This window comes from Sphaerodactylus townsendi, linkage group LG09 (assembly GCF_021028975.2).
Source record: "Sphaerodactylus townsendi isolate TG3544 linkage group LG09, MPM_Stown_v2.3, whole genome shotgun sequence".
Classification (NCBI taxonomy): Eukaryota; Metazoa; Chordata; class Lepidosauria; order Squamata; family Sphaerodactylidae; genus Sphaerodactylus; species Sphaerodactylus townsendi.
The window spans coordinates 84856229-84878601 of record NC_059433.1 but is presented as its reverse complement, the minus strand read 5'-3'; the positions used below and the strand labels follow the sequence as shown (position 1 = coordinate 84878601).

The 22373-nt window shown below is 41.2% G+C and overlaps 1 protein-coding gene across 39 annotated transcripts in view; it reads left to right on the top strand.

Moving 5' to 3' along the window:
- RIMS2 (regulating synaptic membrane exocytosis 2) overlaps positions 1-22373 on the top strand; it is a 433065-nt gene that overhangs the window by 226295 nt on the left and 184397 nt on the right. For 29 of the 39 annotated variants that reach the window (XM_048508147.1, XM_048508146.1, XM_048508164.1 and 26 more), the window contains 6 exons: positions 831-950; positions 7075-7174; positions 8355-8478; positions 9682-9728; positions 12216-12328; positions 19767-19814. In XM_048508147.1, coding sequence (XP_048364104.1) covers positions 831-950; positions 7075-7174; positions 8355-8478; positions 9682-9728; positions 12216-12328; positions 19767-19814 — 552 coding nt within the window. The remainder of the gene's footprint in view (positions 1-830; positions 951-7074; positions 7175-8354; positions 8479-9681; positions 9729-12215; positions 12329-19766; positions 19815-22373) is intronic. The other 10 variants (XM_048508154.1, XM_048508155.1, XM_048508165.1 and 7 more) reach the window with 1 other exon arrangement.

Sequence of the window (22373 nt, the reverse complement as noted above, 5' to 3'; positions counted from 1 at the left end):
TTTTGTGCATGCTAACTTTGCATGTGTGAAGGCATGAAACTGGTATACATATGTGAAAAGGTGCTATGATTACACAAAACCAAAAGTGACTTAAATTGGATATTTTTCAGTCTATGTTAGTTGCACTGGTGGTACATATAACTCTGTTGCAGTTTGTGGTAAATATTGAATATTCAGCCATAACTGTGTGCTACATATATGGATACGTTGCTGTCTAAATGAAACATTCTTTACAGTTAAATTGATCTTCAATTGTGAATTTAGTTCCTGTAGCTAGAATCACGTTCTGCTAAAACTTATGGGACACCTTTCTAAGTAAGCATGCCTTCACTGAAGGTGTTACTGAAGAAATTTGTCTATCAAGATATAACTGAAAATCATGTCTTGGTTGTGTTTTTAAATTCAATCATAATTTTCACCATGATGATGGTCATGTTAGACTCCTTATGTGTATCTCTTTTTAAATACTAATAATTATGTCTGTTCTAGTCTATGATCATACATCAAAACTGGTTTTGGTGTATAGATAAATTCAGAACTGACAAAGTAATTCTAAACAGTGTTACATCCGTCTAAACCCATTGACTTCAGTGCATTTAGAAGGGAATAAATCTACTTAGGGTTGCACTGTTTGTCATTTAGGAAGATATGAGGTGTGACCTGAAGACCCACACAGTTGGTAACAGTCCTAATTTCTGCAATTATACATAGCCTACAATGGTGTAATCATAGCAGTTTCACAGTGCTTAAAATGAACATAGAAATAAAGTTGATATTGTTTATAGATTGAACTTTCCCTGGGTTTCCCCCCATTAATCATAATCCTGTAGCATCCTGTGACATGGCAGCCATCCAAAGATGGAGACCGTTTAATTGGCCGGATTTTGTTAAACAAACGACTCAAAGATGGAAGTGTGCCTAGAGATTCAGGAGCGATGCTTGGACTGAAGGTTAGTAATGGAGTTTTTAGTATATGTTTATTTTCCAGATTAATCCTGGTCATTAAAAAGCAACCTGGAAGACTGAGTGCAAGGAAAATGCATATAGCAGTCTTTTTATATAAAACCTTTAAAATTATTATTTTCAGACTGTAAATACTAGCTTGGTTCAGACAAAACTATGGTGTATTTTAACTGTGTTTGGTTATGAAACTGGGATTCCACAAAGCAATTATCATTCAAACCTGGGTTGATTTGATAAATCCTGGTTGCAGCTTCTCTATCCTTCTGTTGAAAAAGTCAACTGGTATCCCAGCCTTTATTACAATACCAGCTGAAGGGCAAAGCTTTCCTGAGTCACCAACTGCATAGGATTGCTATTCAGGTTCAAGCAGGTAACTGAGGGGAGAGATTAAGTGAGCAGTCAAAAAACAGTCCAAGGGTCAAAGCACTGGCATTCGGTAGTCCTAGTGTCAAAACTGGCAAGACAAATACTTAAGGCACAAGTCGGGTCTCAGTCCAGCAGGTCAAACACATCAAAATTCAGAACAAGAAAACATGTCCTCTGCACCCAGCTCCCTGGCATACTGGAGAGCTGAGAGTGATGAAGTGGGAGCTGAGCAAAACTGATGGACAACTCGTGATGGGGCTGCAAGAACATCTTACAGGACACTAATGAAATCCTGGGAGATGGTTCTGAAGGCTACTAAGAAGGATTTCTTTATGGCTGCACACTCACTCCCAGCTCAATTGCTTAGGATGATTTGGTCATTCATTCCCTGTCAGAAGGACCTAAACTGTCCACGGATTCCGTACCTACCTGGGAGGCCTGTGGAAGCTTTTTTGCAGAGAAAGTCTTGTCACACTGCCAGGACCTCCCATCAATATTGATACAATAAAAGCACCTGAGGTCCCTTGGATCTCTTCAAGTCTTATGTTGGACCAATTTAGTCAGCTCTCCCAAGCTGAGGTGGACAAAACCGTGGCATCCGTGAAGCCAGCCACATACTTCTTCAACCCATGCATATCATGGCTCGTCAAGGCTGGTGGTAATAAGATGCAGTGCCCCTGTGGGAGATTGTCAACTTGTCTCTTGAGATGGGAATGTTTCCCAGGGGGCTGAAGGAGGTGGTAGTGAGACTCGCTTTGAACCCATTGAATCCAGCCAGCTACAGCCCAGTTTTGAACTTGTTGTTTCTATTAAGGCAGCAGCCTTGCAGCTACATGTGTTCTTAGATGAGACATTAGCATTGGACCCATTTCAGTCAGGCTTCAGATTGGGCCATGGGACAAAGACCACCCTAGTCACCCTCACAGATGATCTCCTATACCAGGTGGATAGAGGCGGATTGGTGCTGTTGTTGCTGCTAGACCTCACAGCAGCATTTGATATGGTTGACCATGACCTTTTCACCCACTGCCAGCATTTCTGGGTTTTTCATCCACTGCCACCATTTCTAGGGGAAAAGCCTTATAGTGGCTGACCACATTTATCTGGGATCGGGGACAAAAGGTGACATTTGGATGAGGGGTGTCCACCTGGCACCCTGTGGACTGAAGAGTGCCACAGGGGGCACTCCTTTCCCCAATGGGCCCCTTCTGTTCTCCCATTGCTATATCTTCTGCATCCCGTCACCATTAGAATCCTCGACCCATTTCTGGTCTTTCTTAGGAATAAATCTAATTCCATCCCACGTTGGAAAGTCTATCCTACTGGTTCTTCAGCATAACATATACTCCTCACTAACTGTTCACACTCCCCAACAATACAAATTAACAGCACAGCCTACACTAATTTATCTCTCAGCTACTTCTCCCATATTGTTGATTTTACTCTGTAAAGCCAACTTAGCCTCCTCGATTCCAAATAGTGGACTTGCTTTGTCAGCTGACCCTCTGCCTGTTTCAAGGTTCAGTGGAATACAGGCAGTTTCTTGGTCTGTCTCAGCAAAGCTGTCTGCTAGTAGTTCTCAGTGAGCTGTTTGTGAGGGGTCCTTGGCTGTTTACGAGACCCCCAGAAATCTCTGTAGAGCCAGAAAATGGCATAGCTTTTCTGGGCACAAAGAGTCTGTAATATGGATTTGGTCAAGACCAATGGGGCAGCGGGGAAGACCCTCTCTTTCCAGCATCCAGCAATTCAGCAACTCCCATGGTATACCTCACATTTTCACTGGGTCTCCTCTGCAGCTGATGGAATGCCAACACTGAGGAGACAGTGCAGTCACTTGAAGTCATCCATTCCTCTATTTTCTGTTGGCCACCGACCCTGGTCCCCAACCAGGACTGTCAGCCCCATTGCTGGGGAAATTGGTCCATTGTTCCTTTGACTGAGTACTGCTGAGTCAGCGTTATTTTGTTAGCTGAGTATTGGTGAGCCCACATCCGTGAGCTTGTGGTGCCATTTAAAACTCCCCTGCTTCTTAACATTTTTATTCCAATTATGGATGACAGTTCAGTGTTGTCTCTTGTGGCGTCACAGCTCAAAAAAGTTGGTTATACAACTAAGGTAGTGATTGGCTGTTAGATAAAATTCCCTTCAGTGGCGGAACTCAGTCCCCTATGTCCTGCCGCTGCATCCTTTTTCCAATGGTTTATATTCTCCTGAACTAGTTTTTTCCAATTAACCTTTTCCTAACAGTAAATCATAAAAATACAACCAGACGGATATATAGTTTTAGTCAAACTTCCAATTGTCCAACAGACCCCAACCCCCAGTCTCATCCCATGATTAACATCTTTATTTCACATTGTGGTGCTGGAACTAACATTGCAGTCAGCGCTGCCACCCTGGGCCTCTGGACAGAAATTCCCCACATGACCCTGCTCCAAATCAAATTTTGGAAAAAAATAAATCACTTGGTTGACGGTTACCATGCATCTATAATAATAAAAGACTGTGCATGGCTATCTGTCTGTCCATTTGTGACCGACATAACTCATCAGAAAATAAAACTAGGAATGCTAAAATTAACCACCAGCTTTTGAATGACCCTGGGAGTTGTGGGGCAAAAAAGGAACATAAGAACATAAGAAAGAGCCTGCTGGATCAGACCAGAGTCCATCTAGTCCAGCTCTCTGCTACTTGCAGTGGCCCACCAGGTGCCTTTGGGAGCTCACATGCAGGATGTGAAAGCAAGGGCCTTCTGCTGCTGCTTGCTGCTCCTGAGCACTTGGTCTGCTAAGGCATTTGCAACCTCAGATCAAGAAGGATCTAGATTGGTAGCCAGAGATCGACTTCTCCTCCACAAATCTGTCCAAGCCCCTTTTAAAGCTATCCAGGTTAGTGGCCATCACCACCTCCTGTGGCAGCATATTCCAAACACCAATCACACGTTGCATGAAGAAGTGTTTCCTTTTATTAGTCCTAATTCTTCCTCCCAGCATTTTCAATGAATGCCCCCTGGTTCTAGTATTGTGAGAAAGAGAGAAAAATTTCTCTCTGTCAACATTTTCTATCCCATGCATAATTTTATAGATTTCAATCATATCCCCCCTCAGACGTCTCCTCTCCAAACTAAAGAGTCCCAAACGCTGCAGCCTCTCATAGGGAAGGTGCTCCAGTCCCTCAATCATCCCCGTTGCCCTTCTCTGCACTTTTTCTATCTCTTCAATATCCTTTTTGAGATTTGGCGACCAGAAGTGAACATAGTCAGAATATCCTGACCCAAATTATGTCAGTCCCCACCCCAGTGCCATTTGCAGTGGAAGCTGGGCTAAACCCTAACTGTTTCTCATTTATAACCACTATGGCAGATTAACATTGTGTTTATAATGGGTAGAAGGGGAGAAGCATCCTTTTACTACATCAGTAGACCACAGAAAAATATTAACCTTTCTTTTTTATTCATGATATTAACAAATGTTTGCTGCCATTCTGCTGTTACATGACTAAGTTGCCAGAAGCTGAGACCAAGGCCCTTTCTGCACAGGGCCAAAAACATCGGCCCAGGGATGGAAAAACACCGGTCCCATTGCAGAAGCGCCGTCCTGTGCGGCCCCGAATGGCGTGAAGGCGCTGCTTTCCACCTCCCTCCCGAGGGAGGTTTTTGGAAAGCACCGCCTTCCCAAACCGCACTGCGCCGAAGGCGCCGCTTTCCCATCCCCCCCACTCACCTCGTCCTCCAGCGTCGGTCCGAAGGGCTGTTGAGACCCGCCCACGCTGCCCTCTGATCCCTGGAGGTTGAAGGGCAGCATGGGCGGGGCCCTGCAGCCTTCCAGACCGACGCTGGAGAATGAGGTGAGTGGGGGGGGACGGGAAAGTGGAGCCGCCTCTTCTGTGCTGGCCTCTGCAGGGGCCGCTCGCACACTCCTGTGCGAACGGCCCCCTCCCCTTCACCGGCATAATTTCTGCCGGTGGAGAGGCGCCCTTTCCGCTGTGCAGAAAGGGCCCAAGACTGCAAAATAAAGGGTGGGATTGAAAGAGAGAAGTTAAGGCAGCTCATGAAATTGAGGGAGGAGGAAAGTGTGGGAAAGAGGAAGAGAAATAGGCCGTTTCCGCACGGCCACGATGGGGGTTCGCACAAACAGTCCCATTCGCACGAATAGTCCCAGAGACCACCGGGGAGACGGCGCCACTCAGCGCCGTCCCCCAGTCGACCTACCATCTCTGCGGCCGTCTGGCGTGTTGCCGAGGCCTGGGAACACGCCCCCTGCCCTGCGCGACCGCTCCGGCATTGCAGGGCGGGGGGGGGGGTCCCCAGGCCTCGGCGAGGCTGCAGAGACAGTAGGTCGACCAGTCACAGGGGGGAGGGATGGCGCCTTCGAGCCGCTGCCGTTCTCATGGCAGCGGCTCGAAGCCGCCGTTTTCCGTAAACGTCGCTGGGGAAGTGAGGTTGGAAAACGGCGGCTTTGCGGCGCGAGGGTGGCACGGCTGCACAGCAGCTGTGCCCCCTGTGCAAACAGCTCCCTGGGGACGGCGTTTTTGCTGTCCCCAGGGCGCTGTTTATGGCCCATGCGGAAAGGGCCATAGAAAGAGGAAGGAAAAGACAATAAAATGTTTTTTTTTAAATTTTACTACAACATCCTAGCAGGAGTTTTCCTGGATATACAAACAGAACTGTGCACTGAGTGGAACTAAAGCAAAAGGGAGACTGTAGAGAAAATGACCTCTGCAATGACTGTAGCAGCCATGAACTGTTTTGTCTTTCTTCAGTGCTCACTTGGTGGATGTGTTTAGATGGATCTGATAGGAAAAGCAAAGGTGTCCCCAAGGTGTCCCCATCAAGTGTTTTCAGAAAGTTGCTAGAGCCAGGTGGGGCTTTGCCTAGTAGCTTCTGATAGGAGACCAGATTGGCTATGCAGATCAAAAGGCATCCTGTTAGACAAAGTTTCTGCCTGAAATGTTGAAGTACTATTAGAGTTATATATAACCATACTGCCTGGCAGTGTGATTGGCTCCACCTCCTGTGGCACCATTTTGTGATTGTGTCCACTGCCCAGGTTCAAAAGGTTGGGAACCTTTCAGAAAGATGTTTATTCTTCTGCCTTGATACCCCTATGGATTGTAATCTCTTTGTCAATTCTTATCTTAAAGGTGTGAGAATGCTGGCATGCTCCATTCCATTCCATTCCATTGAACAGAGGCTTTGAAGACATAATGGTATCACAAGAAAGGACTTTGGGGCAGCAAAATGCCTTGAGCATTCCCTGGAATGGACCATGCCAGCATTCCTGTGCCTTTAGGGTAAGCATTGATCAGGAGACTGTTAGCAGTAACGATGTCAACTATATAGCTTGTATAGTAATGTCTATAAATTATACCAGTCCAAACATATGTGCTGCTCATATACAAAAGAGGTCTTCTGAGCACAAATGATTTTTTCAGTAGAGGGAGTCCAGCAGGCATAGTTAAAAGGATGTATGTGGAAAGCACTGAATAATTTCTACATTTTTAGAGTTTTGGTAGATTGCTGGATTTGACTGTTTTGTGAAACACAGAGATTTTCAAAATACTGCTCTGGAATATTCTCATGAGGACTCAGAAATATTGATGGGCATGTCTTCAGTAATTTTTCACATATTCATAGTATGTGTGTTATACTATAGTACGTTTGGCCTGTTGACAATTACTGATTTGAAAAAGCATTTGTTACCCTTTAAAAATTATGATTGCTGTTATTTTTCTTTTTCTGAACAGGTTGTAGGAGGAAAGATGACTGAATCAGGCCGACTCTGTGCATTTATCACCAAAGTAAAAAAAGGAAGTTTAGCTGATACAGTGGGACACCTTAGACCAGGTATGAGAGAAATATTAATTCAACTCTTTAAGTGGGAAGGACAACTTCTGTTTCAGTTAGTGAGTTAAATGAAATTTATTGGGTCTAAGCTTCTGAGAAAACTGCAGATTCAAAGCAAAGTTTAGGTTCTTTTGCAGGAATTGGGATTATCCACTCTACAAACAGTCTCGGTGACCTAGTTTATAGTTGGAACAGTGAATACCCCCACATATGAGACTTAGCTCTCAAAACTATGTATTACGTTATAAGAATTTGGATGAGAATGAGAAATTTACAGTGCAATCCCAAACAAAGTTACACCCCCTCTAAGACCCAGACTTCAGCAGACATCATTCTGTTTAGGATGGGACTGTTAGTCTTCCTTCAGTTAACAGAGTGTTGATATGGACTTGTTAAAACATAAAGCATCTCTGTTTATAAACTATATGGTTGCAACCAGAGGCGGATCTGCAAAAAATGATGCACGTAATGAGATTATACCTTCCCCCAGACCCATTTTTTAGAGGCACATCCTTAGATTGCATGGGTAGGTGGGTAGGACCCCATGGTGGGCACCTGTTCAGCCGGCACATTGCCAACTGCATTGGCTCCAAGTGGAGTACTTAATAATGTTCAAGGTTTTAGTAATCACCTTCAAAGCCCTAAATGATATGGGGCCAGTGAATTTTCTCTCCCAGTATATTCTTCAAAGAGCATTACAATCTGCAAATGAAAATCTGCTGGTGATTCCTGGTCCAAAAGATGTCCAGCTAGCCTCAACCAGGGCCAGGGTGTTTTCAGCTCTGGCCCCAACCTGGTGGAATGCTCTATGCAGTGAGACTAAGGCCCTGGGGAATTAATGCAGGGTCTGTAGGACAGAAATGTTCCACCAGGTGTATAGTTGAGGCAGCTGTGGGCTTATCTGGTGAACCAGATGTGTTTCCACATTCCTACATTCCTGCTGGGTGACCTTGGGCTAGTCACAGTTCTTTGGAACTCTCTCAGCCCCACCTACCTCCCAAGGTGTCTGTTGTGGGGAAGGGAAAGGAAAGGAGCTTGTAAGCCACTTTTGAGTTTCCTCACAGAAGAGAAACTCCTCCTCCTCCTCTTCTACTAGTTATGTGGTCTATGGAAAATGCTAGCTATGCTAGCTCATGGGACTAGTTTTTCTTTCTAACAACAGCTATGTCTATTGTTGCAGGTGATGAAGTATTAGAATGGAATGGGAGGTTTTTGCAAGGAGCCACCTTTGAAGAAGTGTACAATATTATTTTAGAATCTAAACCAGAGCCACAAGTAGAACTTGTAGTTTCACGGCCAATTGGGTGAGTTATAGTAAGAATTTCCTTGCCTGAATGGCTTAAAATAAACATAATTGTATTTTTAACAAAAAATATTTGTATGTTGTGAACCCATTCAAATTTTCTTACCTCAGTTGCCTCTTCTGTTTTCACGTTGATTCATTTTTTCATTGTCCCACATGGTGTCCCAAATGTAATAGAAGTTTTACTACTTTTATTCACTATGTAAAAACATGGAAGATTCATACTCCAAACCCATCTTTTGATCAGAAAACGTTAATTCCATGAAAATATGGGGGAAACGAATAGCTTTTTGTCTGATTTCACAGGCATGTCTAGGGTTGTACCAAAACTTCTGACTTACTTTTCCCACCATTGGGTGGCATTTTTACAGTCATCCTTTGGTCAGCATCTGTGTATATTCGATAGCAAAAAATTACCTCAAATACATTCCTTAACAGATGCAAATGTAATGTTCTGTAAGAATGATCCAAAGAAAATTAAGTAAGGTTGAATTTTATTAAATTAAGTGATATTTATGCACACTTAAATTTAAGTATTGGAATGTGTTTGGAATGGCTGTTGAAAGGAGGTTAAGTGTTTTACGGATAAAGTTCTCATATCCTGCTCACTTGGATGTACATTGTGAAGAATCCAATTGGGACAAGGCTCTCTTGCATTGTTTTTTGGTTAGTTTTGGGGGGGGGGGATTGTGCTCACATGTCAACATTTTATTAATGGACAAATGTCAGTGGATATTTTTGTGGGACTCTGTAATTCAGGATGTGGTGATGGACTTGAAGAGATATGCATGATTTAAAGATCATGTGATTGCATGTTAATCACGTTTAATTTAATTAATGTAAAATGTGAATTTGATTTAACTGTACCTTTACAGTTCTTCAGCTAATTTATCGCTGTTTCTGCTGCAGCTTTAGATCTATGTTGATTTTTATTCATTCATGTGTATAGGATTGGGTTCTACTCATTCTTTCAGCTAAGTGAGGAAACTTTCCTCTGATGGAGCAAACTTCTGCTGGGGAAAGGTTTCTTCCACTGGAACAAGATCTCTCGTTTGGGAGACTGGAGTAAACACACAGGATCCAAATTAAGGAAACAAAATGTGATTTAGATTATTCTGCTCTGTTATTTAAAATGTTCTATGATAACAAAATGAATGATTACTTATTAAAAGGAGGGCTTTTTTTTTGCTTTTCACATTTGCAGAGACATTCCCAGAATACCTGACAGCACACATGCACAATTGGAGTCCAGTAAGTTCCATTTTTCTAAGAGATTATCTAAATATATTTGCATTGTAATGTCTTTATGTATTGCCTTTCTATGTGCCTGTATTTAATATCAGAAGTTTTGAAGTTAGGATTTACGTTATTTTATACAGTCATCCTATTCTTTATTTTTGAGCATCGTGGGTAGAAATTGATAGATATCAATTCTATTTTTTGTGGGGGGTTTTAAAAAGTGAAATAGCAAAGTACTATTAAATAAAATATATTTTGTGATGTTGACATTGTATAGAGCTATGGGCATGATTTTAAAAAACAGTATTTATATTTTAGGGAATTAACAAAAGAGATATTCTTGAAGTGATTTACAATTTAGCCTTTTGACAGTCTTTAACTGTATGACAAATGTGGGTTGCAGCCTTCCTTTTGAGTTTGATTTTGTTTATTTGCTTTAGCTTCTAAGTAGTTTATGCTTGTACAATAAAACAAACATAAATTATAATGATCAGTTTGCTGTTGAAGGCCATAACAATATTAACTATGCATCATAAAAAAGATGTTTTCTTACCTTTTGCTTATAAAACTGAAAGGTTTATAATCAAAAGATAGAATGAGAATTTTTGAGATATTTTAAACCCCAAATATTAGTGACTTAAACCCCAAAATATTAATTAACATTAATATTAAATATTATTTTTCAAGATACAAAATATTCTTGCCCTCTAAAAGTAATTTAGCAATACCTGCTATTTTGACAGTGCCATCCTATAGAGTTCCATGCTAGGATGGCTTTGAGAAATCTAAGCTCTGCCAGTCCAAATATCCAGAGACAGATTTTTGAATTGCAGAATTTTTATAAGAGTGACAGAAGAACAAAAAATCCAAACTTCACATACACGCTACAGGGGTCAGTGCTATGAGTCACAGACCAGGAAAGGGATTTGGGCGTCTCAGTTGATAGTTCCATGGGAATGTCAACTCAATGCATGGCAGCTGTGAAAAAGGCAAACTCTATGCTGGGGATAATTAGGAAAGGAATTGAGAATAAAACTGCAAAGATTGTCATGCCCTTATATAAAGCAGTGGTGCGACCGCACTTGGAGTACTGTGTTCAGGTCTGGTCGCCACATCTCAAAAAGGATATTGAAGAGGTAGAAAAAGTGCAGAGAAGGGCAATGAGGATGATTGAGGGACTAGCACGGCCTCTACGTTCTGCGGAGGCCAATTTATTAGTGGTCCCTGGCCCCTCAATGATGCGGCTGGCCTCCACACGGGCCAGGGCCTTTACGGCTCTGGCCCCGGCCTGGTGGAACACCCTTCCTCCGGCTGTTCGGGCCCTGCGGGACCTTAACGAGTTCCGCAGGGCCTGTAAAACGGAGTTGTTCCGCCGGGCCTTCGGAGGACCCAGCCGCTGAATGGTGCCCCCCAGTCGGCCCCTAATCAGCTTATACATGGGCCTACCATCTGACACGACTCTCCACCCCCCCCTCTCTTTTTCCCCGGGGAGAATTTTTAAAATTGGGGTTGGCGGACGCCTCTTTTATTGTTATCGCTGTTTTAAGGGTTTTAATAATGTGTTTATTTGTATTTATATTTTGTGTGTACACCGCCCAGAGCCCTTCGGGGATGGGGGCGGTATAAAAGTTTAAGTAATAAATAAATAAATAAATAAATAGAGCACCTTCCTTATGAGGAGAGGCTGCAGCGTTTGGGACTCTTTAGTTTGGAGAGGAGACGTCTGAGGGGGGATATGATTGAAATCTATAAAATTATGCATGGGGTAGAAAATGTTGACAAAGAGAAATTTTTCTCTTTCTCACAATACTAGAACCAGGGAGCATACATTGAAAATGCTGGGAGGAAGAATTAGGACTAATAAAAGGAAACACTTCCTCATGCAACGTGTGATTGGTGTTTGGAATATGCTGCCACAGGAGGTGGTGATGGCCACTAACCTGGATAGCTTTAAAAGGGGCTTGGACAGATTTATGGAGGAGAAGTCGATTTATGGCTATCAATCTTGATCCTCTTTGATCTGAGATTGCAAATGCCTTAACAGTCCAGGTGCTCGGGAGCAACAGCCGCAGAAGGCCATTGCTTTCACATCCTGCATGTGAGCTCCCAATGGCACCTGATGGGCCACTGCGAGTAGCAGAGAGCTGGACTAGATGGACTCTGGTCTGATCCAGCTGGCTCATTCTTATGTTCTTATGTTCTTAAGAACGAAGCTATGCCCTAACAAAGCTATATCCTTCTTGAGACATCATATAAATGCCTTCCAATGCAATCCAAATTACACTGTAATCCTTTAGATATCTTCTAGATATTCATGGCTAATCAATCCCACTGGGCATAAAATTGAAAAAGTCAAGCAATTCTCCTTTTATGAAAGTAAGATTCATTCAAGAATTTCTCCTCATCTACTGTATGTCTCTTTATGTTTATGAAATCAGAATATAGAGCTGCATAAATTTTCAGTGTATCTTAACAAAACATACTTAATCATGGTTTCAGGTTCTAGCTCTTTTGAATCTCAAAAAATGGACCGGCCTTCTATTTCAGTCACTTCCCCAATGAGTCCTGGCATGTTGAGGGATGTTCCACAGTTCTTGTCTGGACAACTTTCAGTATGTAAACATTAGTTCAATCTAATTTACTTTGTTGTTGCTTGTAATATAATACATTTAATAGAAAAGGGCAGGTGACAATAGATTAAAATAATTGTTGTCTTTATTTCTTTTCTCTCTTCATTAAAATATTTCTTTACATGGATGGGGCTGCACTCATTAAATGCTGAATACTGAATTGGAGATAAGTCCATAATATTTTGAGTTGCAAGAATTACCATTGCTGTATGTTCAGCATGACTGTTAGCAGTTAGTTACAGCAACCATCTCTAAAAGTGCTAGGCAAGAATGCATGTAAATTCCTGTGCATGGAATTGAAAAACTTAGACCCACTTTCAACAGGTTTAAGAGAATTAAACTTTTTTTAGTGCACAGGTTTCTATCATCCTTCTCCTAGGGATATTGTGCTGTGCTCAAATTCATTCTGCTCATTTTACTAGGTTCCTACATTCTGATCCTCCTGTAGTTCTGAGTTCTGAGGCATGCCTAATTTTTTTTTAGTGACCAGTCTGTTTTTTTTAAATCTTTTTGTGTTTGAAACAATGAACTCCAGAGTCATTTCACTAGAGTTAGAGGCAGTACCTCCAAGATATGAACTTGAACGATTCCTGAAGAACGAACTTCAATTCGTCAACATATACCAAAAATTATGGGAGTTTCATTTGGAAATTTTTTGTGGACTGTGTTCTTTCTTGCATGATTTTGCCTTCCTCAATATAACAGAATGAACAGAAACAACCCTGTATTTCACAGGTGTTTATAATTTCTAATATTTGTAGTTTTTGAAAGATGTAGCTTGCTCTTGCTACTTGGGGCTGGAAAGTTCTTTTGAAGTACAGAAATATTTGCCTTATTACACACTTACGTTATTTCAAGGCCATTGTGTCTATATATAGTCTTTACATGTAGCAGGATTCCTTTTAGGTAGTAACTTAGCCTTTCACTCTTATTTTCAGTATATTATGTTTTTGTGGTACAATTAAAAAAAGAAGACAGTCAATCTGTACAATGTGTTTTTAGATTGCTAAGAAAATATTGTTACATTTTTTTGTTAGCTGAGTTATTGGTAATCCAAGTGACTGGTTGGGATGTGAATGTGAGACATTAGGAATATGGCAAACTTGATGGTGGTGTATGCTACCATGCTTTAAGTTTGTGGTTGCATTAAAAAATGATCTGAACATAGACTCATGAGCTCACTATGTCTTCAGTGGTAATTTTTAGGGAAAGGGTGACAAGTTGGTCACTCTGCCACTTTATTCTGATGTTGTTGGGTTTCCAAGATCCCTTCCTGCTAGAATATCAAATACACAACTGAGAATACACTCAGGACTTTGATCTATACTTTTTTTCTCTTGATATTCATATTCATCCAAAGCTCATTGATCTATTGGCTATCTTTAAGAGTGTTGATACTAAAATACTGACTGACATCTTTGCTGTGGGATCAGATAAACATTAATGGGATTACCCTTGATTTCTTCCACACAGAAAGGCCTCAAAGAGTTGTAATGGATGGTTGCTCATCATATCAGAGGAACTACATGGGGAATCATTTTCCTCACTGTGCTGTTAAACTCATATATTTAGCTTCAGGGAAAATCCTTTAGAACATTGGTTCCCAACTTGGAGTACAGGTACCCCAGGGGTATGCGGCACAGTGTTGGGGGGGGGGGGGTTGGTACATGGGAAATTTTTTAAATAGCAGTGGTGTTGGGGACATGGCCCACATCCCACCCCCTTTGCTGCCTCCTGCGGAAGAAAAGCCTGTGGGTGCTTTAAAATTAAGATTAGCTTACTTCTAGGTGAGCGGGAGCCAGAAGGAGACTGATGGCAGGGATGAGGCAAAGGAAAGAGCACCCTCCAGGGGCTGTCCCTGCCCCAGTCTCCTTCCAGTCACAGCACCTCTCACCTGAAAGTAAGTTAAACTTAATTTTAAACCAGAGGCTTTTTTTTGTGGGTGACTTTCCCTCCCCTACCGGAAGCTCTCTCTTTCTCCCTTTCTCTCTCTTCCACCTGTTCCTCTTACCCCTTTCTCTCTCTTCCTCCTCTCTCTTCCTCTCCTTTCTCTCTCCCCCTTTCTCTCTTTCCCCCATTTTTCTTTCCCCCTTTCTCTTTCCTACATTTCTCTCTTCCCCCTTTCTTTCCTCCTTTCCCTTTCTCCCCTTTCTCCCTCTCCCTTTTCTCTCTGTTTTCCCATTTCTCTTTCTTCCTTTCCTCCCTTTCTGTTCCATTACCCCCTTCTCTTTCATTCTCCCCTTTCTCTCTGGATGGGCGAGTACCCCACTGAGTGGCAGTGTATGTGTACAACAACTTGAGGTATGGGCGGACAGTAAATTAAATATAAGTATCCAGTGTGATACAGCAACAAAAAGGCTAATGCAATCTTGGAGTGTATCAGTAGGGTCATAACATCCAGATCGCAAGAGGTTGGGGGGCACATGCCCCAGACACCATTTTTTGTAAATACACCCCTGAACCGCAGCCTGGGATGGAGGCACTGTACATCCAAGCATCAGGCTCAGTCATTTATCATGCAGCACCATCCTCCCTCCTTTCCTTTTGGAGATTTCAAGTGTTAATGAATTAAATGTGAAAAATGGGCCATTTATTTGCAGTTACAACATATAAATTTGAAATAATAGGAACTATATTAATTATAAACATTTTGCTAATATGGGAACATGGTTTCAGGGAAATGGGTTGCTGGGGTGAAAAAAGGTTGGGAACCCCTGCTATAGAACATTGGAGGATGGTATAACTCATCTTCTGGTAATTCCCTTTTCAGTCAACCATTTATGTGACCTGGGTCTTGCAGTCTGTATGAATAAATGCAATCAAACACTTATACTTATTACAACCGTTATTAAACTGTGGGTCAAGAACTCAGAGTGGGTCATAACAGTCTTGCAGGTGAGTTGTAAACCTGTGAGGGAGGAGTTAGAATAGGATTATCTGGAAGACCATGAAATGGCCTGTTACTCTGTAGTGTTGTGTATGTATAAATACTAAACATAAAATAAATAATATGAGCTTCTTTAGTGTTAACTGATGCTAGATTACTGCATGTTATATGGGGCATGGAGAAAGTAGCATGGAATTACATTGTAAATGGGTCCCAAAAGCAGTGTAAATTTAAAAGTGGCTATAACAAAGTGTGCATAGAAGTGGGGTTGGAAGTTTGTTGCATTTGAAAAAATCTGAGAATTATTATATAGTGGTAAATTGTCAATAAATGTTCATATTGCTTCAGCTCTACATACCTAAGATTCAATTTTCTCCCTCAAATGTGCTGTCATAGACTGATTACACACAAGGTGTTTGCTGCGTGGTGGAGGCAAATGTCTGCCATGGCAAGATTTCTTATATGGATGTATTTCATCCAGCCCCGCTTTCACTGTTTGCTTTCTCTGTGGTAAACAAATCCATTTGTAGCACAATTTTAATTTTGCTTCATCGTCAGAGTGGGACAGATTTGCCAGTTGGCACAGCTTTGCCCTGGATCTCTTCCCTCCACCCGTAGCCAGCCTGCCTAGTCTTACCCCCTCCACTCCCTCATGCTATTTTGCAGCCTTCCCCCTTGCCTTCCTTCCTGTTGCTGATTAATTCCCACTTCTTATCCTGCCATATCATTTCTATTGTCCTTGGCTTCTCTGCTTCTTTATATCTTTAGATCTTTAGATTAAAAAAATTAAATAACCATATTGATACATTGATACCAACACTAAAGAATGTAAAAATAATAAGACTGTATTGACGAAGGCTTTCACGGCCGGAATCACTTGGGTGCTGTGTGGTTTCCGGGCTGTATGGCCGTGTTCTAGCAGCATTCTCTCCTGACGTTTCGCCTGCATCTGTGGCTGGCATCTTCAGAGGATCTGATGTGGGAAAGCAAGTGGAGTATATATCTGTTGGAGTGTCCAGGGTGGGTGGGGAAACCTTGTCTGTGAGTAACAAAGGCGGCAACCAGGTCAATAGTTGAGGGCGTCTGAATAGAAGTATGAGTAACAATGAAGACTATAGCCTGGAAGTAACCCTGTAGATAGCAAGGTCACTGGTAAGAGCATCTGAATAAGAGAAGTATCCTGGCCTTTGTTTCTTTGTAGTCTTCGGCGGGTCATCCTGTGTTTGTGTGGAGCTGGTTTGACACAAAGTCTTGACCCTAGTATTTTTTTCAAACACTGGCAGCCAAGTTCTTTTCTATTTTCATAGTTTCTTCCTTCCATGTTAAAATTGTCCATGTGCTTATGGATTTCAATTGCTTCTCTGTGTAGTCTGACGTGAAGTGGCTTTCTCAGAGTGGTCCAGAATTTCTGTTTTTTCAAATAATATTCTATGTCCAGGTTGGTTTATCATGTGTTCTGCTATTGCTGATTTTTCTGGCTGAAATAGTCTGCAGTGCCTTTCGTGGTTCTTTTGATGTCACGTGTTTGTAAAGCGCTGAGTTTGAGGCCAGGTTCCTATGTAGACTTGTCCACAGCTGCATGGTATGCATGATAGACTCCTGTAGTAGCTAAAGGATCCCTCTTATCGCTTTGCTGAACGCATTAAGCATCTGTTTGAATTTTCTTAGTGGTAGGTCTGTAGATTTGTAGGTTGTGCTTCTTCTTCATCCAGTTTTCCCTTCTATCTCACGATCAGTGGTTCCCTTGATGTATGGTAAGAACACCTTCCCTCTAGATGGCTCTTTATCTTTGTTCATGTGGCTTGTTCTTGGTCTTGCAGCCCTTCTGATTTCTGTATTAGAGTAACCATTAGCCTGTAGAGCCCTGTTTAGGTGATTCAATTCATCTTGTAGGAGGTGAGGTTCACAAAAGATTTCTGTTTCTTGTGCCATGTACCAAAGGATTTTTATGATTCGTTGCTTTCCTTTTTTGGCCTGGATGGTGATTGGAGTTTTTGTGTAGATATCTGTCTGTGTGAGTAGGTTTTCTGTATACTGTGTGTTACTCACAGACAAGGTTTCCCCACCCACCCTGGACACTCCAACAGATATATACTCCACTTGCTTTCCCACATCAGATCCTCTGAAGATGCCAGCCACAGATGCAGGCGAAACGTCAGGAGAGAATGCTGCTAGAACACGGCCATACAGCCCGGAAACCACACAGCACCCAAATAATAAGACTAATTGATGTCCAACCACCCAATTTGCCCCTGCATTTTACCAATAAACTGGGATGTTTCCAGCATTGTGGTTTTATATACAAGCAATCCATGATTTCAGATCACACCAGGAAAAGCCTATTGGTCTTGACGCTTGAATTTACAGCACATTGGAAAACAGACAATCGTGAAACTGAGGAGCTTAGCAAATGGCAGATCACATTCTCCTTTTGCAGTTTTTCAGCTTGCACGCCGTCATTACTGCCCTCTCAGAATTTACAGAATTATTGCCAATTTGCCCATGATTGGAAATATTCAGAATCCAAAACCACTGGAAATGGGCTAGGTGCATTTTTGCTACTAATGCTTTCCATATAGCTGGTTGGGCTATGATTTTAAATCACCTTGTAGCAAATATTCATGGGCAGTGCAATTCATAGGAACTGGCACTTATACTGGAGAGCAAACTGAGAGATGGGTGGGTGTTGCAGAGATCCGCAGCACTTGACCTGGAAGCACCTGTACCCCAGAACTGCACTGTATGGTGACACTACTGTAAAACTGTATGCCATCATGTCTGGAGGCAAGCTAGGGACATTCCTGGGGATTGAGCTTTCTTCCACTAGACTTGGGAGCTGGGAATGCCCCCTGTGCAGGCCTCAGACCTACGCCACCCTTTAGCCCTATGGAGGGCTTTCAGGTGTTCGTGGAGTTTCTGCTGATTGCTGCCTCCCTGTGCTGCCTGGAAGCTGTCTGGATTGGTCTATTAGATTCCTGTCTCATACAAAAAATTAATACATTTTCAGTTTTCAACCTAACCTATTTCTGATGGTTTTGAATTTTCAGTATTTCCAATCATGGGCAAATTGGCAATAATTATATATTGTTATATTTTACTGAACTAATTTTGAGTACTTGTGTTATTTATTATATCACTAGAACTAAAGTCCACTTTCGTGGACAATAAAATAGACTTTAGTAAGGGAGGGAGGGTTAGTTGGGGATCTCCCCACCCCCTTCCCCCTGCCAGGAACATTCCCTCCTTCTAGCCTCTGGCATGGGCCCAGCCAGACTCACTTAGGATGACAGTGTTGCAGGTGAGTGTGGGGGTTTGTAGAATGGGGGATTCTAAACTGCAGGGAGAATAGCTTGGTGCCGTTGACGTGGGGTGGGGCGGGGTTGTTTGGGAGGAGAGGGAGCAACTGGAGCTGTGTGTTGTTGTGGGAGGATGGCAGGAAAGGGGTTGTATGGAGTAGAGGGAGCAAGAGGGCTGTTGTCTAGGTGGCGGGAAGGGTACTTTGGTTGGAGGCTTGTGGAGGGCTCTGGGGCAGTGGTGGCTTTCCACCCATTGACCCAGAGCCTGGTGTGCGATTTGGGGGGGGAGGAGCTGGAGTGTCTTGTGCCAAGTTCCTGGGCAGCAGCAATTTTGTTTGGGAGGTGTTGGGTGGGGCACGAGCCAATGGGCTTGCCTGGGTATGTGTCCTGTACTGTACACACAGGGCTTGCCTGGGTATGTGTCCTGTACTGCAATTGGCTAAGGGTTCCTCATCAAACGTTCAAACCCTTAGCCAATTATAGGTTAAGATATGTAATTTCTGTCAAGGTAGGTCAATACATTCCCTATTACCAGTGGTTAATTTCTAAGATACCTATTTTGGCTGAAAGAGTATCTGTAAAACCTTGTTTCATAAGTGACAAGGAAAATACACTATACATTCTCAGTACTGTTCGGTTCTTTATTCTTTACATATGGTGAAGCCTGTTTGATCGGTTCTTTTATTCGGAAACTTGGAATAATATATCAACTTTGAATTGCTTTAGTTAATAACGCTGCAAAGGCTAATATTGCTTTTAACTGTAGGTGTTTTTTGTTATAGGATTTTATGTTTCAAAATGAATTTAGATGAGAAAGTATGAAATTTGTTTTAAAGCAACTAATTCATGTTTACAGATTTCTTTTGCATCACATTGTATTGATTATTATAAATATTAGCAGTTTTGAACAGCAGTAAATCAGGGAGGGACCATTTTTAACATTAAGCAGATTAAACAGTTCTCACAGTTACTATTCACGATGTGAAACATTAAGTCAAGGTATTATTTCTTAAAGAGTCAATATGCAATTGGTATAAGAACATACACATTTTATACATTTAACAATGCATTTGCGAGTTTAATTTATGCACTGCATTTAAACGTTGTTTTAGATAAGTATGTCCCTTGTGCAAAGCAGTGTTTAAAGTTGTGTATCGTTTTACTTTGGTCTTTTAGTTTCCAGCGTGTTGTCTTTTTGGTTTTGTTTTATTGCTTTTTCTTTAATTTTGCTTACCAGAGCCAAAGCCTTAGTAGAAGAACAACGCCTTTTGTTCCTAGGGTTCAGGTAAAGGCTTTATCTGCCCGACAGAAACTAAAGTTGTGTTTTTTCTTTTTGTTTGTCTTGGAAAATGCATAGTAGGAAAATGTCACAGTTTAGTCTGTTTTCCCATTTTATTTTTTTAATGTTGCATCACACCATATTAACAAATTTCACATCGTTTTTTGAGCAGCTTGAACAGTCCTGCATGGATAATAAAATGCTAAATTAAAATTTAAAGAGACAACTCTTTAGTTTTGCTTTTTATCTGCTATCTGACTGAACTAACACAGATGTCTGCAGTTTTAATAATTGTATGTCTCTCATAAATATGTACCTTGAACTAGTAATAGCTGAGCTTGTGCTTTTGATGTTTGGCCTCATTGTATCAAATGTGATGTCTCTTTAAATCACTCATTTTCATTACTTAACACTTCCTTTTTGCATTTTCCAAATGACAGTAGCTCCTTGAGTAGAAGACAGGCAAATAAATTTGTACCTTGTGTAAGGAAATTGTACATTGCTTGCGTTTTGACGAGTTGGTGAAATATTGAAAAGATGCATTATTACAAGATAATTTTACATGATTTGTGTCTCTGACTATTCTCACAGTCATACTCGGGTACAAGTTGTTTGCCTTTTTTCATTAGGAATCCCTTAAGGTACTGTAGACTACCCCAACTGTAGACTGTAAGAATGCCATAATGCTTTTATTGCTTTTGCTGCATGCTTTCCTTTTTTAAAAATAGAGAACATTACCTGCTTTTGTTATAAAATGGTTTTGCGGAAATGTTAATTTCCTTTAGGATATCTTTAGGATAAATGCTGTATACATTTATTATTTTCAGGTAGCAACCTAGGGGTTACTCATAGGAAAGTGTCCTTAGGATTGCAACCATCAACTGTTTCACTGCTTTAAAAAAATGGAAAATGGAAGATCAGAGGTTTTTTATTTATTGTATAGAAAAGGGATCAAATATTATGTTAAGAAAAAAAATCTACATGAAGTAGGCCTGAGAGAACAAAGTAGGTTATTGAGTGTCCATATACAAAAGCCACTCTTTGATTAGGATTAATCCATCCATTCCCATAATTTATTATCTCACTCATATGGAAAATGCTTACTTGAGCGTGAAAATATGGGAGTATTGTTGATAATGATGATCAGAGTTTTTTATTAATTTAAGATGGGCAGTTTGGGGAAAATACAAACATATTACTTAAATATACTTAAAATACTCAGGCAGCTGTTTTGGTTTAGCTCCTAATAGGTATTTCCTTATCCAAACTGGTATCATTTGTAAGTAGTCCTTAGGCACTATGTGCAGTGTAATAGCCTAGTGTCTGTGGTGAATTAGAAATCAAAAGTTAATAGAATATATGGATGTAATTGGATGCTTTCCACAGCTGTACTCAGAGTCTTCTTCCAGAGGAAGACTCTTCACCCTATAAAATCTCTGTACTTGGCTGTGCAGTGATAGGATATAATCTAATCACTTTCAGTAGCTCATGACATCCCAAAGTTACCACTGTATTATTCACTAACTAGAGATAGTATCCAAGGAGTTGAATTAGGATCGTTGTGGATGGCTGAGGTGTAAGGACTGACAGGATACTTTCTTTTTCCAAAAAGTGGAAAATAGCAGCTCAGCAGTTTATGGACAAAACTGTTGCCTCCGTCAAAACCATTAAACTTTTCTATAGAGCGAATGACAAACTTACTCTCATCTCTTACTTCTGCATTTAATATTAATAAATGTAGATCTTCCCGCCATCATAGTCTGAAAGTTTAAAATATCCCTATTGTATTTTGTCTGCAAAAATATTTAGTGGCATAACAGTTAGGGTAGAGGGAATAAGTACTTGTTAAATGTCAGTTTGTTAGCTTCCCAGATCTTGGATAGGAATTTGTTTATAAATATTTAAGGGGGGAAAAACAGAGTAATGAACATGATTGCCGTATTGTTTAAGTACTTGTTGGAGTTGGAGTAGTAAGATAGTTGTAATATACTTGAGTCAATCAGCTACTGACTGTTCTACTAATGAGAACAGGTCTATAGTATACACCACCTTATTCCTTTCCGTTTATACTAATCAGAATAGGGAGAAATTGTTAGTCATGAATTGATATCACTCATTGCAATGGTAAGCATACATGTAAGCATATTACACATATGTACTACTACAGTAAATAATCATCTGTACTTCAGCATACAAAAAGTAATGCTAACTAGATTATTCATGCAGAATACATTTCATTAAATGTATTATACCATATACTGTCATTTTATTTCATAATGCTACCAATTATCTTCATTGCAATATTTAGGAAAACAGATATAACAGAGCTAGTTTCAGAGGGTAGCCATGTTGTTCTGCAGTAGAACAGCTGGATTTGAGACCAGTGACACATTAGAGACCCACAAGATTTTGGAGGTGTGAGCTCTCATAAGGCAAAGCTCCCTTCGCCCTGATAAAAAGAACTTTGATTCTCGAAAGCTGATACCCCCAAACTCTGGTCAGTCTCTAAGATGCTACTGGAATTGAATCTAGCTGGCAGCTGAAAACACCACTAATCTTTAATAA